This window comes from Amblyomma mixtum, chromosome 6 (assembly GCF_055824585.1).
Source record: "Amblyomma mixtum isolate Tamu chromosome 6, ASM5582458v1, whole genome shotgun sequence".
Lineage (NCBI taxonomy): Eukaryota > Metazoa > Arthropoda > Arachnida > Ixodida > Ixodidae > Amblyomma > Amblyomma mixtum.
The window spans coordinates 101,117,154-101,136,357 of NC_143017.1; the positions used below are offsets into that span (position 1 = coordinate 101,117,154).

A 19,204-nucleotide genomic window follows, 5' to 3' on the forward strand; every position below is an offset into this window, starting at 1 on the left:
GTCTTTTGTTACACGTGACGCAGGTTGAAAGCATACGCACCAGGTACAGGGTACTTTCTTGTAGGACGCCCAAATGAATCTCCACTGTCCTGCGGGACTAAGCAAATTACGGCAGCTTAAAGCCAAGTGTTCAAGGTTCTCGCGCACTCCACAAGCCAAACATAGTCGACTGCTGTTAAAATTCGATTTTGTGGAGGAAGCAGTTTGTATACGAAACGCCATGGAGAATCCCATTCAGGCCCTAGCGGTCGCGCCTATCTAGGTGAGACTGCGTACTGGGATGGGTAATCATATGCAGCGGCGCTGAAGTCAAAGCGGTGCACCTAGCCAAATATTATTCCCTCCAAAAAAACGGCTCTCTCTCCCCCACTTTTCGGCTAGTTTCTACACGGCATTAAATGGAGTGTGTCTACCACAACACACGGGAAATAAAGTTGAGCTTTCGAGGTGCATAATGTATGCATACAGGGCGCGCTCAGAACGGAGTCCCGAAATGGCCGCTGCATAGCGTAATTTTTTTCTCTCTCGGTCAAACTTACGCACGCGGTATGCTCTACAGATAGCACATTTTTGCTTCGTTTCTACTCTGCCAATTGACCGCCTCGTTTCCACAAGACTGCGCACCAAAACACAGCTAACCCAAAAGAAATACTCTCTGCAGTGCACCAAATACAAGGAGGCAATCCTGGCCGCACCTCGTATATATGCTAACGAGATCATTTGTTCTCCGCGGGGCTACTTCCTCGCCGTCAATTTGGCGTTTCGTGTTGGCGCCGGTGCTACAACTTTTGTAATGAACCCGTTGATGCAAATGACGCCACTCCCGAGTGTCATCGCTCCCTTAATAAAAACACGGACCGCTTCAGTCCTACATTTCATACACTGCAATGAGATGGTCCCATGGAAGCGAGTAGAAGGGGGTGGGGGGGGGGGGGGCGGGGGGGCGGGGGGGGTTATGGCAACCGGCAGCGATCTTCCACCCGTCCCCACTACTTTCTTGGTTTAATTCTGACACGTGTGCTTACAAATCGTACGAGCAAATACTAACGCAGTCACTGAATTGAATCGAACCGCTGCAAGGCAAGTATAATGTGGGCCCGCGTAATTTCCCTTGAATGTGGTTGAGCCATCCTGTCTTCTGAGGCCGGACTTCGAAGAGCCCGCAGATAGCGAACATTCCACAGGGATAGTCAACTATGGTTATCGTAATAATAATCATCTAAATTCACAGGCAGAAGCACATTAATTAAAGAACCGACATTTTAGCCGGCGTTGAAAAATTACTGACACGCTATTCTGCGTGAGGAAGAGAATTTGGGCGATAAATGCAGAAGGAGAGCGGTGGGGAGCAGGTAAAATAAAGCAAAAAGGGAGGAAGATAAAATGCGGCAATTAAAGACGTACTAAGGTGCATCGGAGAGTAATGATGTCATATATAAAATGATGAAGTGCATAGTCCAACATATGAGGCAACAAAGCTCACAGCGTCAGAAACGGTTGAGGCTAATATGCAAGGTAAAAGTAGAGCTTGTCAATATGTCCACTGTCCTTTAGATATCCAAATAAAAAGTTCATTGCGTGTCTCGCTTCTTATGGTGGCCTAAGGGACCTAAAACACTGTCCATTGTCAGAGGCACTGGGGAGAGCTTCTCCATGCAATGTTCATAGTTTGCACGCTCATCAGCATATCCAGGGTACTCAAGCAGCATATGCTCCACTTTTTCGATCGAGTCGCAGCTGTCACAAAGCGGACTGTTCATTTGACCGAAACGGTATCGCAGCCGTTTGTAAATGCAGTGTTCACGCGAAGTCGGTAATAAAGTGTTTCCAGATGGCGAGGAATTCTGGGTACGTGTCTTGATCTGACGTGTGGGTCGACTGAGTAAGCAATTGGTAGCGATAAATCGGCAAGCTCTATAGCCGATACGTTCCTTCGGAAGGAAATCTTTTTTTAGCCATTTGGGACGCATCAGATTTCGTGAAGATAGCCGCCGCGGTGGCTCAGTGGTTACGGTGCTCGGCTGCTGACCCGAAAGACGCGGGTTCGATCCCGGCCGCGGCGGTTGAATTTCTTTGGAGGAGAAATTTAGAGGCGCGTGTACTGTGCGATGTCAGTGCACGTTAAAGAACCCCAGGTGGTCGAAATTTCCGGAGCCCTCCACTACGGCGTCTCTCATAGCCTTAGTCGCTTAAGGGACGTTAAACCCCATAAAACCAAACCAAACCAAACCCAACCAGATTTCGTGAAGAGAGTCCGAATATATCTCCGATGTTGGTGGCCTTTACGGGCCACCCACAAATGTGTAGCAAATGGGTCGTCCTGATCGCTGGGAGTCTTGATAACACTGCTGGTGCAGTGGTGCAGCGATTAAGCGATGTGCCGCTTCGTTGCGCTGGCAGATAGGCCACCGAAGGGGGTTGTGAGACACAGAGGAGCCTCTGGCAACCAATTATTAATTCAACTTCCACCTGCCACGGTGGTCCGTTTGCTTAGAATCCGGTGGGCAGGTTGTGATGACGCCACATGGTAACGTGGCTCAGCTAGGTTGCTTCTTCGCGGAGATTTTTCGCTCACAATGCGACGACAATGCGGACGACGACGCACTTTCTGCAAAACAGGAGCCTCAACGCTATCGTGTTAAAAATGATTTAAATAGTTCAAATACATTTGTAAGGTCTGGAGAGTGCGGAGAGTCAGAAAGCGAGAATTCCAGCATGTCGATAATAAGGTGGCCGGCTTTCTCGGTCGCCGCACATTTAGATTTATTGCTCAGGCTTCTACGAATGCCTCCCTTCGACTGTTTTATGACACGATTGACATTGGTGTTGCGCATTTAAGTAGAAACGCCTTTTAATAAAAAGTAACTCTGCTAACGAGCTTATGCAGGGTGAAGAAGTCTGTCTTTCATCGTTGTCCTCGGCTGCAACCAATCGAATTAAGAAATCTTATTACTCGTTCGGCGTAGTCCTTCCTCCTCCTTAAATGAAACTAGCTGCCCGCTATACAGCGTTAAGGAAAAACGATACCAGTCGTAGACGGAAATGGCACTTTTACTTGACCGTAAGATCGTTAAGGATCTTGGCCTTGCTAGGATAAAGCATATTACCTCAGCGCACAAGGCAAACGAGAATTATAGGCTACCTGCGTTTTAGCCGGTGAGTAGTAATTGGCAGACTGAGATTTGCACTTTCATTTTGGGACCTCACAGCGTATATCCTAGCAAATGCAGAAAGAGAGAAAAAAAAAACAACTTCATTACGATCCATCATAAACCTCGAGTATACTGTCCACAAGGGTGACCAAAGCCAACTGGTTCGTCAGCGGGTGCGAGGTTAGCCACTCTGGTCACTTTGAAGGAGAGGAGTGTGAGAAATGGAAGACTTTAAATGACAGCGGAACAGGTGAATAGCGAATGTTTCGTACTGGCATAGGCTTCGGAAAATTTGACCATGCAGGGAAAGGTCAGAGACGGTAAAGAAAGGAACGGGTAAGGTTCAGGAGTGTGTTCAAGTAAATGCGCTATAAACACGCATTGGGGGGGAGGGGGGGGGGCGGTGACAGATTTGCTAGGTACGGAAGGAATACATGGAAGCCTCATGTTTGCCAGCGCCATCTTGAGTAGCTACGAAAACATGCCGAGTCGCAGTCGCTTCCAAAAATATCGCAGGGTGGATCAGGCACTTCAGCTCAAGACGGCCTCATCTTTGATAGCGGGATGATATCAGACACACGGGCCATGGGCGAGCATAAAGTGTCTGAAACCCAGGTGCCGAGCTCACCCGACGCAAGAAAAAATGAAAGCTAGGCATGGCGCTGTCCAATAAGGCGAGCCGTGCATCGCGTGCGCCTTCTCGCTTGGCGATGATGTAGTCGTTTGCGCCTCAGAGAATGTGGTCATAGGGCGGAGCGATTTCGAGCACCCTCATTAATCTCGACCGGCGGCGATCATAGACACCGCTTTTAACTCCGCCCTTTCCCGCCCTTACGCCAACGCAAGGGGTGTATTAGACCGGCAAAGTGAACTGGTCTACTGTAAATGGAAGAAAGATGCGAGTGTTTGCTTCTTATTTTATTATGTAGTGCGGAAAATTGCTTTCCAAGCTTCCTTCGCCCTCTGTCGCACTCTATCATTTTGTGCTGGGATATCACACCTAGTGTCCCCTCTAGGCCAACAGTTCGCTCTTTTAAAAAAAGAAAAAAACTTTTGTCTGGCTGCTGTGTGAGCGTGAATGTAAGTTCACCTCAATGGTTGAGTTCAAGAACGGAGGTGTCATAGTAGATACGGAGCGCGCGGCGCAAAACGTTGTGGGAATGTGGGGTGTTAGTTTTCATCTCATTCCGCGGTTTCAACGTCTTCCCCGCTATCCGCGGGCGGGTCTTTGCTTGAGGAACAAAAACGGAATAACGGCTACACGTGTATCTCAGATGCCATTTATTGTTCTTGAAAATAATACACAGAGTGGGTCAGCTGGCTACAAAACATCAACGAGTAGCCTTCTGCCTCCATCCAGAAGGCTACTCAAGAATGCTTCTCCACCTAACGGGCTTGGGCAGGGGGCGCGACTTCCGTGGCCAACGTTTGCATGAAGACTGGCGCCCTGGAGTAAAGCCACCCCTGGGCGTTTGCCGGGGGAGAAAACGTGAGTTAGCTGCTCTCCCTTGGTTGCCGCGAACCAGAAGTCCGGCGGCAGTACCTTACGAGCTTCTCCGTGCGCTGGTCGCGGGAGTTCACGAGAGTGTGCGGCCACAAACTCGCGACATCGGACGGTTTCAGAAGAGGTCCTCGCCTGCTCCACGGATACCCGGGTGACCGTCCATGTGGCACTCCCATCGGTACTTTCGCTTCCTCCGTTAGGGAGCTGAACCCCTCGCCCGGTCAGTGCTGTCCCTATGCCTTATGGTCAGCCGCGTAGAGACGGAGGGAAAAACAGGTTTTTCACATTGTGCCGGAGAAATCTGAGACAGAACCCCGAATACATCACGTGGCACTGCAGGTCTTGGATATGCACAATAATAGCCCTTGATCTATTTGTGGTATTCCCTGTAAAAAAAAACAAAAAAAACGCAAGAGCACGTTTGTTTACTTTTTTTTGTTCGATCCACTTGGAGTGAACCAGTTATGAATTGCTGTCCCCAGATAAATGTACGCAAAAGGTGTGCAGCACTTTAAGAAGACAAACCCAGGCTGTAGTCTAACTTAAAGCACGCGAGAAACGAAGGATGTTCGGAGTTTCAACAGCCGAACTAGCACTGCAGTCAAAAATTCATGAGCTTAATAACAGCTGCAGGGATCAGGAAGGAAAGAAGCGCGAATAAACTTGCATAAAATATTTTTCCGCTTCTTGCAAATGAATAATGTAGAATCTCATAAAAATAACTTAGCAAACACGTAATCATTCCACTATGTGTGTTTTTTTGGCATGGCGTGTTCAGTGCCTCTAGTGCATACATCTTAATTATTAATTTTTTCCATGCGATCCCCATGTAGTCCTAGTCCCCGTGTTCAATCTGTTTGTTTACACTTCTCGCCTACACTGCGCTTTTAAGTAAATAGTGCTCTTCAAAGAACAAAATGTAGCACCAAGAGCGCCAGAGCTCTGAACCTAACCGCCCATGCAGCAGCACTGTTTTCTTTTGTCGTACCCGAGGACGCGTTAAGGTGCGCTCCTTTCTTCCAACGCTTTCACATTTACCATCTCGAGCGCCGCGCGGCAGTGCAGCTGACGTTCGACCTGTGCATATAAAAACGGAAGGCAACGGGAGAATAGAATTCTACGCGCTATCAACTGCAAGTCAGAATTGTTGTCGTGCAGATCCTAAACGCATTTCAAGTTAAGCTGCCGTTTCTTCAGTCAAGAGCGCCGCCGTAATGCTCAAATCGCCCACGTTAAGGATGAAAAAAGAGGCTCACAATAGCAGCGGATCTTTTCCTTCGCGCCCTATGCAGTACAAAAAGTTTTCGACTTCGGCAGGGATGGTTGATAAAACAGAAACAACGCAGAGCATTTCTCCGCCAGCTATGGAGCCACGGCTCCGAAGGGTGCCGCGAGAGGCTGGCTTTCATATTTTCCGGTGGTGGGTGCTTAATGGGGCTTCCCGCGCGTCTTGAGGCTTCTCCAGGGGCCCTTGCGAGCTGTTCCGAAAATTTCACGCCGGAGAGACTTCTTCGCAACGCGGTGCGTCTCTAGCTTCGAAGGCAGGCGTCGGAATGACAGGCCAGATTGAAATGACGGGGAATTTTTCGCCGCTACTGTGCTTCGGAGCAAATGGAGAGGAAGACGTTGGGAAAGGGGTCGAACACCCGGGAATAGCTTCCCGCTGCCTGCTTTGGTTCTTTTTTTTTTTTCAGCTGCGTTTCTCTGACAGAGCTGAGCCCCGCGGAGGGAAGAAGAAGAAGGGACAGGGCGGGCGTCCCGTGCAGCCAAATTTTTCTGTCTCGATACAGTGCACCGCTGCCCGAAAACCGCTCGAAGTGAACAGTGCCTCACAAGCAGACGCGGCTGCAACGTAGTCCTAAAGCAACAAAATTATAAAAACTCCAAGTTGAAGCCCAAATTACGCGAAACGTGACTTACCCAGCCGGAAAAGGAAATATATAAAGTAGCTGAAAGGCCAGCGTGCAGATGACTTTCGAGAGGAAAAAAACAAAGAGCTGAGCAAAGGAAGAGGGAAAAAAACGCAACGCTAAAAAGGGCTGTTTGTGGAGACGCCAGCGCACCAGTGTCTGCCCTCTGTTATCTTTCAAGCGTGTCGTCTTTCTTTGCAACCTCAAGAGGCTCTGTGCTTCAGTGTGCTGAAAACGAGAGGAAGCTAAACAAAAAGGCATTTGCCAAAATGTCGAAGAAAAAATAGGCAAGTCGAATGTGACGAACTTTGCTATAGGTTGCAGAAGGTGAGAAAGCAATTTCAGCAGTTAGAAGATCGTTTTTCTTTTTGCACACTTGAATGTTATGGTTGTGGCACTTTATTGCTTTCCAACTTCATGAGCACAGTAGCTTAATAGTAAAATATAGTAGTAAAGAGCAAAGGATGGCCTACGGCTTGTTGCCGTCGTTAACAGTTTCCCATCATCTCTACAGAAACTCATAGGTGGGCAGCTATGGAGAGAACAGCTACTTGTGTCGTAGAGATTCATTTCTTTTATTTTTCACATATGTAGTTTAGCAACCCTGGCTTTGATTCTGTCTACGTGTGGTTTAGGTTTACTCCCGCGCATGATGGACAGAGATACACAACCAAAGTATTACAGTATCGGAATAAGTAATCAGCACGAGATTCTTTTTTTTTTTTAGTGATAGAAAAGCAGGGAATCTGCACGCAAACACCGGCCCCATCTGCTTACCAAGATATGTGAGCATGGAGTATATACTATCCGTGAGCATGGCAGTGTAGGGTGGCCGTGAAAAAGCTCATTTGACTGAGCACTGAAAGCTCACACCACGGAGTCAAAGATTAAGAATGCGAAGGTTGTCGCAGTTTATTATATATCCAAGAATGAATCCTAGCACCATCATCATCGTCATTACTAGCCTAGCTACGTGCACTGCAAGACAAAGACCTCTCCCCTATCTCTCCAATTTACCATGTCCTGTTAACCCTGTGCCCGCAAACTTCTTAATCTCATCCGCCCACCTAACCTTCTGCCGCCCCTGCTACACTTCCCTTCTCTGTAATGTAGCCCGTTACTCTTAACGACCAGCGGTTATCTTGCCATCGCATTGCATGCCCTGCCTAAGCCCATTTCTTCCTCTTGATTTCGACCAGGATGTCATTAATCCGTGTTTGATCCCAGACGCACTCTGCCCGCTTCCTGTCTGTCAATGTTACATCTATCAATTTTCTATCCATTGCTGACTGCGCTGTCCTAAAGCTGAACCCTTTTGTTGCCTTGCAAATTATGCTCTGCCGCATTGCTCCAAGCCCGTCAGGTATTCTTAAATTGTACCATATAACAGGTAATGCGTAGAAATGAAGAATGAGCAAATATAAATTTTCTGAAATAAACCGAAGCCAACGGGCAGTATAGTATATTTTTCAGAATTCTTCCTTTCCTTCCTTTCCTTGTTTTTTTCATATCCTTCGCGGTGAAATATTTAATCATTGAGAACAGTCGATGCTTCAAGCGAGATGAAAATAATAAGCGTCTTAAATCTTCCCTTACCGTGCGGTAGGCGTCGGTCATACATGACCCACGTTTTCAACTTGCCACCAAAAATTCAAGATGGCGCTCCGGGACAAGCTGCGCTATCTAGTTTGTTTCCATTTCCTTGCTTCCAGTTTCGTTTCTCATTTTCTCAAGCGAGGAGGCGACGCGAGAAACGGAGTTTTGCCTGGGCGTAGTCCACCGGTCGCTGAGCCGGGCGTCCGTTTTGCCGCGCGCTCCTCAAAGGCGAAAGGCTACACTGAGCACATTTGGCGGTTCTCAGGCTGGCTTACAAGAAAAAAAAATCAGTAGCGGTGAGTTAGGCAAACGCGATCGATGGCCGGATTTCAGTTCCGATTGCGGAACTGAAACTGAACTGAAACTGAATTTTGTGCAGTGCGCTTGGTTTGTAAATAATGAGAGGTGTTTCTTTTGGTGTTGTTGGGCTCTTTGCAAAATACCGCCAAAATATTTTACCAAATGCACCACCAGATTTTTTGTTCTGCTGATTTCAAGAAAGATCACGTTCACTTTTCGCCACAGAACCCATTCACTGACAACACAAAAAAAAAGGAAAAATTATGACCTGCAAGTCCTACCATAAAGAAAAAGAACAGAACTCTGAACAAGTGTAATGTGCCCCACATACCACATCTACCTCCACCTCATGTCTTCAAGAGACTGCTTTCTCTTGCATTATGCACGCATCTGCACTCATTATGCACGAATCTGAAAATAAGAAGAATAGTGGCTAAGAACGTGTACAACCTTTTCAATATTTCAATTTTCTTGTGACCAACTTCTTGCTCAGTGCAGTGGGTTGTTTTTTTCTCGATTGTATTGTTTTTTTGTTTGCCAGCAAATTTAACTAATAAATCTTTCAAGTGTTGTTGGTTACACACCTCTGGCGTTTATATGTTCGTTCGGAAGTATTATTAATTAGCTGCAGATTGATGTTTTACAATGTGCAGTTCATTTAACAATTCTTGAAGATTTTAGTTTAAGAACACTCCAAAATCGGTCACTTTTCCACTGTAAGAAAAGAGTTAATGAATTATATCGAAAAAATGTCTCGAAACAAGAGGAATAAGTAAGTGCCCTTAACAAAATTTGAGCAAAAATCACCGGAAAGTTACGCGGCCTTTCCGGCGCGAAACCGTTGAATATCAAACCTGTGGGAAAAAAATTATTTCGTTTGCTGCAAGACTAACAATCTCGTCTCTCTCAGCTCACTCAGTGTAGCAAAGCACCTGACATCTTGCCTTGAGGGAAAAATTTTCATGAGATAAATCATTGTAAACGGAGCAAGACCAATCATATAATTTACGAAGATAATTTGAGTATATGTCCGTACTAGGACAATTATGCCCTGGATTAGTATCCATTAATACTAGAGGCAACACTATTGGTCTTATTTTGCTGTATGCCGAAAACGACTGAATTTGAGGACTAAAACATTGCATGAACATTGCTGTGTTGATGTCTGACCTGTATTAATCAAATTTACGAGTCCTTCTTATAATATGAGGTATTTTGGTGCGAAAGCACTACTTCACGAGGTTCAACCGGCTCACCAGTTTGTATGAAACTTCAGCTTGTGTTGGACCTTGGGAAAGCCATAAATAAGTAAGAAATGTTACTGCGACTGGAATTCGAATTCACGGCGATGTGCAGCTTCGTTGGCCACTGCATGAAAGCACTGAGCTACGGCCGCAGCCTATCACGCCTCGTGTTAAACTGCAAAACACTCTCGCGCCGTTCATTGCACATAATCTTCTTCATCAAATAACACTGCTATCAAAATAACATTCGTGCTTTGACCTATGTGGCCGTAGTGAAAGAGAGATGTGCGCTGCATGCGTTCGTGTGGACAACGTTGTGGCAGAAATACGGCACTAGAGCAATACGCGTTGGAGTTAGAAACCTTGCAGCAGAAACGCGTAACTGGAGCTTAGGCCACCTCGTAGATGAGGTAAATTGGCATTGACGTTGAAAAACTGGAAGACGCGCGTAAGTGGCTCTATGAGTCAGTGGACACCTCAATCGCGCTTTCAACTAAGTCGGGGTGGTGTCCGCCTGCAAAAAACTGTGCTTTCCAACAATGTTTCGTGCTTATATATGCTAAACCGCAAGCCAATTTTTTCATGCGCAGCCTCTTTAACCATATTTTTTTATATACTAAGTATTGCTGTATGTGGGCGTTTGATTGTGCCTTCACTTTTTTTACGAACTTACATAAATTTCTCATCAGCTGCAAATTGCAACTACCTACAAAACCTGTGAATGCGACGCTTGTCATGAGATCACTTGTCGCGCTGTCACTTTCTGCAAAGAAAAACGTGCCTTGATGTTTTACTTACATCTAAGTGTTTCCTCGCAGGTTCTTATCCTCATGACAAAGGCGGATGAAGAGATCATGATGGATTACGAGAACGGTGAGTGCTCTTGTCTGGTAACCTATACAGGCCTGTAAATTATACTGCTGCATTGCTGGCAGCTTCGTGAAACAAGAACCCGCTTTTGATTACGAATTGCAATGAGCACTTCATCATAATGCTAACTGAAGTAAAATTTTGAGTAGAATAAGTGACGCTTTCAACGCGCAATATTTTTGCACAGCAGCCGGCCACAGATGACACCACGCTGTTAGCAATATGTGTTTAATTTGAGAAAGAGGGCAAAATTGTTATATCACTAGTGTAGCAAAAACATTTTGAAGCGTTTTTTTCTCTACTCCGGCCACATAGGGCCAAACTGAATGATCAATAAAGAAAAAATTTGCGCTGTATCGAACACGCTACAGGAGCTTCGAACAAGAAATAATTCTACTCAACTCGTTACATCGTCACAAAGAACGCGGTTTATTTTTTTTTTCATCAGCAGGCAGTATAACAGCACTTAGGTGGGTATTACTGAGAACCTGATTTCCCAAAAGGGACAAGTGCAATGGGGTCAATCCGCAGCCGACGAAAATGTGGTTGCGGACGAATATTCCCGTGACAGCCTCCGGCCGCTTGCACGAAATGGGGCGCCCGTTGCAGTGGAATGCGTCACGCGAACGGCATGGCCTATGAAGAACGATAGTTCCTTTTATACAAAAAGCGTCTCCCTGGAACGTAGGAACGAGTTGCTCACCCAGCTTCGAAGAAAGTTGTTTCTTGCTGTTAGCCGTCCTGAGCGAACGCTACCGCACTCTGAAGCACAACTTTCGCCAGGTGTACGGAGCAGTGACGAGCAGAGTGCATAAAAACTACTACCTTCGTCAATAATTACCGGAAGCCTAGACAATGCCCTGCCTGGGTTGCCATAGCACACGGAGCCCATGGACGCGTTGTCGGAACATTTCTGGATTAATAAAGTCACTTCCGTTTGTCAAGTCCGGTTTGGTGATGTCACTTCGTATAGGATTTCGCGCTCTCTCAGGCTTTTTGCTGAGTCATGATCTTGACTTCCCATGACCAAGTGATATGTCTGGTCACGTTACATAGTCCACTGCGAAAAATTCCATATATTCATTCGGCGTCGATTCACCGACCTTCGATCTGTTGGTCAAGATGAGCCATTACATGTCACGGTTACTCATAAACACGCCAACCACACACACACGTGCTCACCCTGGATACATCTCAAATCTAACCTTCCAAAGTGCGACACCAGACTCCGCCAATCGAGCCGACGAGGTACTTATCTAACTGAGTAAAGATGGAGGCAATGCAAACGCATTTTTCTATTTCCTCCCGTCATTCAAACTGGTTGCTGCTGTTTGTCCTCCCAGAGGGTCCTGCCTACAGCCTAGACCGTAGGAAGCCTAAATGAGACTCTCTATAGTTGCCGAATGCTTCACAGCAAGTACCAGCAGCAATTGTGCCGTCAGTAAATTAAAAATTTAAAGCATGTATCAGGTTTTTTAACGTAGCACTTTCTGGTTGCCCCATACACAATATCATAGGCCACGTGCCGTCACCTTATCACCCGAAACGACGGCGCTAATGCGTTCCCAGATGTCTGGCTTCGAAGTCCTGCGTCGTCTTGATGTGTATGCATCCTGTATGTGTGCCCTATCAGCAGAAGTAAACAACGGAAGAAGTATGCCGCAAACGCCGTAATTTTCTCGCTAATGGCGGACACCGAGCTATTTGAAGGAGGTGATAAACAAGAGGAGTGCGTAAATAGCAAAATGAGAGAGGAATGAGAGATCGGGTTGTGTCAGTTAACCGCTGCGGAACAGTAACTTGTAGATTGGTCGTTCCCTTTGGTTCGAGCATGCTGCAGCTGCAGAATTCACGCCGCGGGTCCGAACCACAGAAGCGGAGCAGTGCACGGCACGCTGGCTGTGCTTTGGTTACATGACGGCGGAATTCGCGGCGGCGCTCGGTTCGAAAGTGCGTAGGCCGCTCTACGCCGACAGCATCAGCTGCCCCCCTCCGCTTCTCTTTTTGGGCCCCCGTGCTCTCGATGCACACACGCCAGGAGCGGCTGATAAATATTCAGCAGCCAAGAGGCCCAGCAGGCGGAGAAGAGAGCGGGAGCGTGTATGCGCTAAAAAGAAAGCAATCGATCTCCTCGCGATAGAGGAATAAAGGAGACGTGAACCATTGGTCCCCTTCCCCGCCATTTCCATCCTTCTCGTCACCTCTGTATCCCAGCCGTAGGTCTGCGCACATCCCTTCCACCCAGAAGTTTGGATGATGCGCGCCGCCTGGCGGTGCAGTTGTTACTGCGCCCCTGTACTGATGCATAAGCAGCAGCAGCAACGTCAAGGGGCGCCTAGTCGATATCTTTGGCGCGTAGACGACGCGGCTTAAGGTTCGGGAAAATCAACAAGGAAACGGGAGAAACAGGCAGTGGGGGAAAGCAGTAGACAAACTCGATTCTACTCGTCGAAATAAGCAAAGTGTTTTTAGTCGTCAGCGTCACGCAGGGAGACGGGGAATAAATTTAATTTTCAAGCATGTTTGGGAACACTTGCCGGAGGGTGAAGCTCTGAATTCAAGACCGCACTGGCTTGTGTCATCCCGCATGCCCGCAGGATCAGCCGTCACTGCTCTTACGGGTCTCAGCTCGTCAGCGCAGTTTGCCAGCAGCAGGAAGGTGTAAGGGACATATGCAAAAGTTTACTGTGCTGCTTTTTGATTTTCATCAATATAATGCAGGAACTAAGAAACAGTGCGGATCATTCTAAAGCTTAACCACCAAAAGACATGATTAGCATGAGCGCAAAAATAAATATACTCCTTGAACTTCAAATCTATCTGCAGTTGAAGAGCATGGCTGGCAGTGCGAAAGTTGGTTTTGTCTCCAGGTGTCACTTGAGTATAAAAACTTGGTTGATTGAAGCACAAGACAGCAAAACTTACGAACTATTGTTTTGGCCTCTAGCTGGCATGGCAGCAATTCTGCTTGAACTATAGGAGGCGACAGCTGCGTGAGCTGACTGTTTACATCGCCCGCACGAATCATCGTTAGTATTTCGCCCGCATTGTGCGGATCTCGCGTTCCGTATAAGATGCTTTGTTTCAGCCGCCGAACGAGCGGGTTTTTCGCTTTATTAAGCTTTAAAAATATTAAGATAGTTGAGGCGTGGTGGAGAATTCTCAAACCTAGGAAGATATCAGCTTTCGGAAATTGAAATACTTTGTGTCAGTTCGACAGCAAAACTAGCCCAAGGTGTCAAAAAGATTTTACGAAGGCATTAAAGTGAGGTAGAGCTGTATCCGCTTTTCATCCCTTCTCTATATGCATGCTCGTTCGTGTACAGTCATGAACAAAAGTTTGAGGGATATGAATTGGCAGGAAAAAAAATTGGCTGAAGGCTTAGCTTGGTTAAGCCTGGCTGATTGCGAAAGCAATAACACCTGGCTGCGCTTGGTTCTGCTGGTCGTTTCGTTTCTCGAATTCACGCGTAGCAGACTCGAACTCGCCAACTCTTATCTCTTGTTCTTCACGTCGCTTAGCGACGATGTCACCGTCTCGAATCACCACAATGCTCTGCTCTTTCTTCTTGGCTGCATACTGCAATCTTCTTTTAGCAAGCCGCTCTTCTTCCTGTTCCGGCGTTTCTTCCGCACGGCGTTTTCTTCTCTTGTGATTATATCGCTCCGCACTACTCAGATTCTTCTTCGGCATGAAGTAAAATTAATTAAATTAATTACTTGAATTAATTAAATTAATTAATTCAATTGTTAAATTAAATTAATTTAAATGATTAGAATAATTAGCCTCCATCGATTAGACGAGTCGCGGTCACGTGGTAGCGCACCGCAGCTGCGCCGGAGCGAAGGATGAACCTCCATCGATGGCAGAAAAGTGCAAGCAGTATTGCTTCGCAATAATAATTATTGCGGAGTTGTTAGGATCAATTGGTGAATGAAAAGCATGGAAGCCTGAAAAGACATGCGTGTTCCATCTGGAAAAGAATACCGTCTGACTGGCTAGTGAGGCTTGGTTGTACACGCTTGGGCACAGGTAAATCTCCCTGTCCGTATTTCTCTTCATCACAACAATCTCGTTTGCGACAGGTAGAAGTTTAGTGTACTTTTCCGCTCTCATTGTACTTTACTACCTTAAACTCCAATTTTTTCACCTTTAAAAAATGTAGGCAATCTTATCCTGCGTCCTAATGCCTATCGTTGTTGGCAATTCTTCACTTCTTCCGTGCAGCAACGTGAAGTGTAGTTCACGCGCTTCTTCTCCAAATATTAGAATATGCATTATAGAAGGTGCCCACAAAACGGCTCCTGCTGACAGGCTCAATGAAAATTTCAACTTGATATACCTATTACATGTTTTGAGCGCATGTTTTGCCATTTCTAACATCCTTTGTCGAGGTTGCCGGTGTCCTTTGTGAAGCTGGCGAGTGGTGGACATTTACGTCGGGTGCAATATATGAAGCAACCTCCGGGCAGCTCGTTGCAAATGCCATAAATGTGCCCCTCTCGGCACCTCCGGGCGGTTGGTCAGAAGTCGCCCCGAAAGGGAACGCTTCGAGGCAGTCGGGCATGCTCTCCATTCCGGTCGTAAAGCCACTTGATCACGAAGTGTGCAGCGAGCGGCGGCAAAGGGGCCGAGGTATCTGTGGCTCCCGGAGGATGCCCCCGCGCCAAGTAACATCGCTCTAACAAAGTAGCGCACGTGCGAAACCCTGATTGGGGCGACAACGGCTTACGCGGGGACCTCCTTTCACCTCTACCGCTACACAGAAGAAGCTGTTGCTATCCGGGCTACGACGTTGGCAGCCCGAACACATTTCCACATTGAATTCGTACGTGACTCGCGCGGACGCAGCCATAAACCGCAACCATCGCACGTAGAACACTCGCGCACACGGGAATGCCTCGTCCATCCGCTACTGTCTAACGGCGCTTCATTGTTCCGCGGGATTTCGTAGAGCTCTGAAAGAACAGGGAACGGATCTGGCTTACCCTGGAGAGCGCCTGCTTTGAGCTTTATGGCCTTAAGATTAAATGGCGCATGTGCCGACAAGGCCGCTGGGGCGGATTGCTGGGGCGGATTGCTGCCGCGTTTCTATTGGGCCCCGCGGAGAGGCGTGCTTCATTGCTTCCTCTTGGTATCATTGACGGCGCCATTCGTTTTTTTTTCATGAACTTTCTACAAGCAGCAATCAGTCACGATTTGCCAATATCGTGCGAATAATAAAAGAAGTGTTTCGTTTTAATGCATCCCCTCATTTCGGGAGAAGGCTGCTGGCCTCCAGTGTCATTTACAGTATATGACACGAATAAGGGCGTTATTATTATTATTTCAATAGGTCCACGACACCGTTCTGCTTTTCAAGCACTTTTCTTACAACACGGCCATTACTGATCTCCAGAATAACATACACAAAACAATAACTTGGTTCACTAATAACTGTTTGGAAGTTAACCCGGTAAAAACAAAACTCGTTTGCTTCAGATCCCCATTAAAACTACTAGCTATAGATGCGCCGGTTTTTCTACATATTCACAACTGTTTGCCCTGTCGGTGCGTGCCGGTCACCTATGTGAATTCGGTTAAATACTTGGGAGTCTTCTTCGACAGTGATATGTTTTGGCACAGCCAGCTATCACACGTCTGCGATAAGCTAAGGAGCGCAGCCTGGTTCTTTTTCCATATAAAATCAATTGTTCCTTTTCACATCGAAAAAAATATTGCGCATGCTCTGGTGTACAGCATTCTCCGATATGGAATTACTATTTTTACTTTTTGCTCAGCCAGATAGCAAAACAGAGTTGACACTTTATTAAGAAACATACCGACAAATATAGCATATAACGCCCCCTTTTCTGTATCCGATAACATGTTCACAGCCCTTGGTCTTCCATGCTTTCGAACGCTCTTTCTACAGACTGTAGTGGTACGGGATTTCTGGGACAGCAATTTCAAAGTCCATTATGTAGCTTCCCGAAGCCTACGTAGTACCATTCGTTTTAAGGTACCACGCTCCTCAACAAGGTATGGAGAAGCCAGGCGCTGTGTTTATGTTCCCCAAATTTTTAATGATTTTCCAGAGGAGGTGCTTTCCGCAACATCATAAAAAAGCATTAAAAATCATGGTTCAGTCATTGTAACACGGTTCTTATTTGTCTAAATCTTCATGATCAGGCCCGAAGTGTTAAATTACTATTGTGTTAACGTAGGCTCTTGCAGTTTATTTTTATCTCTTGTTGATGTCACTTACCTGAACTGTTACACCTTGATCAGTACTCATTTCGCGTTATTGTTTTTATATGTTGTGTTAATATTATGCTCATATTTCATGTTTGTATTGCACGTCCGCCTGCCGACTTTGCCGGGCCTAATCCTTCAAGCCGCTAGAGGCTTTGACAGGCCCGAGTTTGTATGTATCACCATGTGTTGTGGCAATAAAATTATTATTATTATTATTATTATTATTATTATTATTATTATTATTATTATTATTATTATTATTATTATTGTTATTATTATTATTATTATTATTATTATTATTATTATTATTATTATTATTATTATTATTATTATTATTATTATTATTATTATTATTATTATTATTATAAAACTCGTGGCGCTTCATTGTCTACGTTAGATTTGTTTCTTTGTTTTAGCTTCCCTAAATTTAACAATGCGTTTCTTCAATATGCCGTCGTCAGGCATATGTGGGCTTGCGAATTGAGAGTTGGACGCTAATGTACTCATAACTTTCAACCTGTCTCCATCTATCATGTACCCACTACGAGAACTAAATATGGAGAAAGCCAGCGCTGCTTTTATGTCTCCGCAATATTTAATAGACTGCTTAATGAGATACGGGCTCTGAACAATAAGAGGGCAGTAAAAATAAACCTCTTAAAATACACCGTGTCGGTATTTTGATGGGAAAAAAAAAGACGTAAATGCTACCGACGTTTTCTTTGCGTTTTCTTCTCGCATTCGTAGGGTACCGCGATTTCATTACCTTCTCTTTTTTCTGTTTTAGTGGGCAACCACGAGCGAACCACTTGCCCTTTTCCTCTTCTCAAATTAATTTTATTGTGTCTCCTTGATCCATTTTTTTTCTTTCTTTTCCTTTTACTTTTCCAATCTCATATGATGTCTTTCTATAGGTAAAAAGAGATTTTCCGCCTGCTTCCGGCTTTTGCCCAGCAAGGCATGCCCGGAAATGTTGTACCCTAGTGACTGGCGAAAAGTAAACTATAATTATCATAAGTAGTAGCATTCTTATAAGCAAACTCTACTCTTCTTCATTAAAATCATCTCGCAGCTTTCGAAGTGGGCCGGCAGCCGGCACAGGCAGCCTGTTTAAAAGTGTTCTTCGCACATTAGGAAATTCCTGCGGTTTAGTGTTTTGCCATAGAAACACAACAAAGATACCTACTCGGTCATGCCCGATGCATGGGTCGAAGTATTTGTTAATGGCTGTCGAGAAAATTGGATACGGCTTGACAGTGACAGATTGTGACCGTTATTATCTTCGTATTCTTTTTTTTTAGTGAAAAGCTGCCTCGCCGCACCCAAGTCTTTTGATGTAATCTCGGCAAGACATTCGGTATCGGTTGTGGTCAGCTAACGTTATTCAGGAAAAAGTGGTTATTTCTCGGCAATTAACTTCATTCATAAACTTGGGTCTACGAGGAAAATTTGTGGACGGTGGAAATATTTCTACTCACCAGTGAAACGCTTTCATACACAGGGGATCGGCAGCACAACGTGTTCAACTCATAAGTGCAAACCTGGTTGCGATTACTTGGAATGACTGATCGAGTTTTTAGAAGTAACTAGATTAGGCGTACAGACGGAAAGTGTTTTGGCGTCTGTTTTTTTTTTTTTTTGTCTTGAAGTAGACTTACGCGCCTAGTAATCACGAAAATAAGCTCAATACACCGGTACCAAACGTGAATAATTTATTATCATCATTACCTCATCAGTCCACCAAACTATCTGCTACCCCCTGCTATGCTTGCCTTCTTTTGGAATCCACTCCGTTACCCTTAATGACGATCGATTATCTCGCCTTCGCATTACATTCCCTACACAGGCCCATTTCTCCCTCCTGATTTCGACTAAGAAATCACTAACCAGCATTTGTTGTCTTACCAACTCTGCCCTCTTCCTGTCCCTTAAGTTACATCTATCATTTTCCGTCCCAATGCCCACTTCGTTGTCCTCAATTTAAGTCCAGTCCTTTTCCTTAGCCTCCACTTTTCTGCCTCATTGGTGAATACCGTCAATGTACAGCTTTAATATACTTTTTCTCTTGAGGGATACTGGTAAACTGCCATTCATGATATGAGAGATCAGGCAAAATGCAATCCACTCCCTACTTATTCTTCTATTTATTTCCCTCTTGCCATCCGGATCTGCGGTGACTACCTGTCATAAGCAGACGTATTCCCTTCCCAGCTCCAGCGCTTCGCAGCCAATTATAAACTGCGGTGCCCGTACGGAACTGCTCTATATTACTTTGGTTTTCTTCCTATTACAATATACAAAGGAGATTTACTCGCGAATAAGCTTAATCAACATTTTCTAAAAAGTGGATCATCAAACACTTTACACACTTGCAACCGTCTTTAAAGATA

General features: G+C 45.6%; 1 protein-coding gene across 2 annotated transcripts in view; it reads left to right on the forward strand.

The window, feature by feature from the left end:
- SPR (G protein-coupled sex peptide receptor) overlaps positions 1–19,204 on the forward strand; it is an 82,084-nt gene that overhangs the window by 27,325 nt on the left and 35,555 nt on the right. For both annotated transcript variants that reach the window (XM_089550591.1, XM_089550592.1), the window contains exon 3: positions 10,525–10,579. In XM_089550591.1, coding sequence (XP_089406717.1) covers positions 10,537–10,579 — 43 coding nt within the window. In that variant the 5' untranslated portion in view covers positions 10,525–10,536. The remainder of the gene's footprint in view (positions 1–10,524; positions 10,580–19,204) is intronic.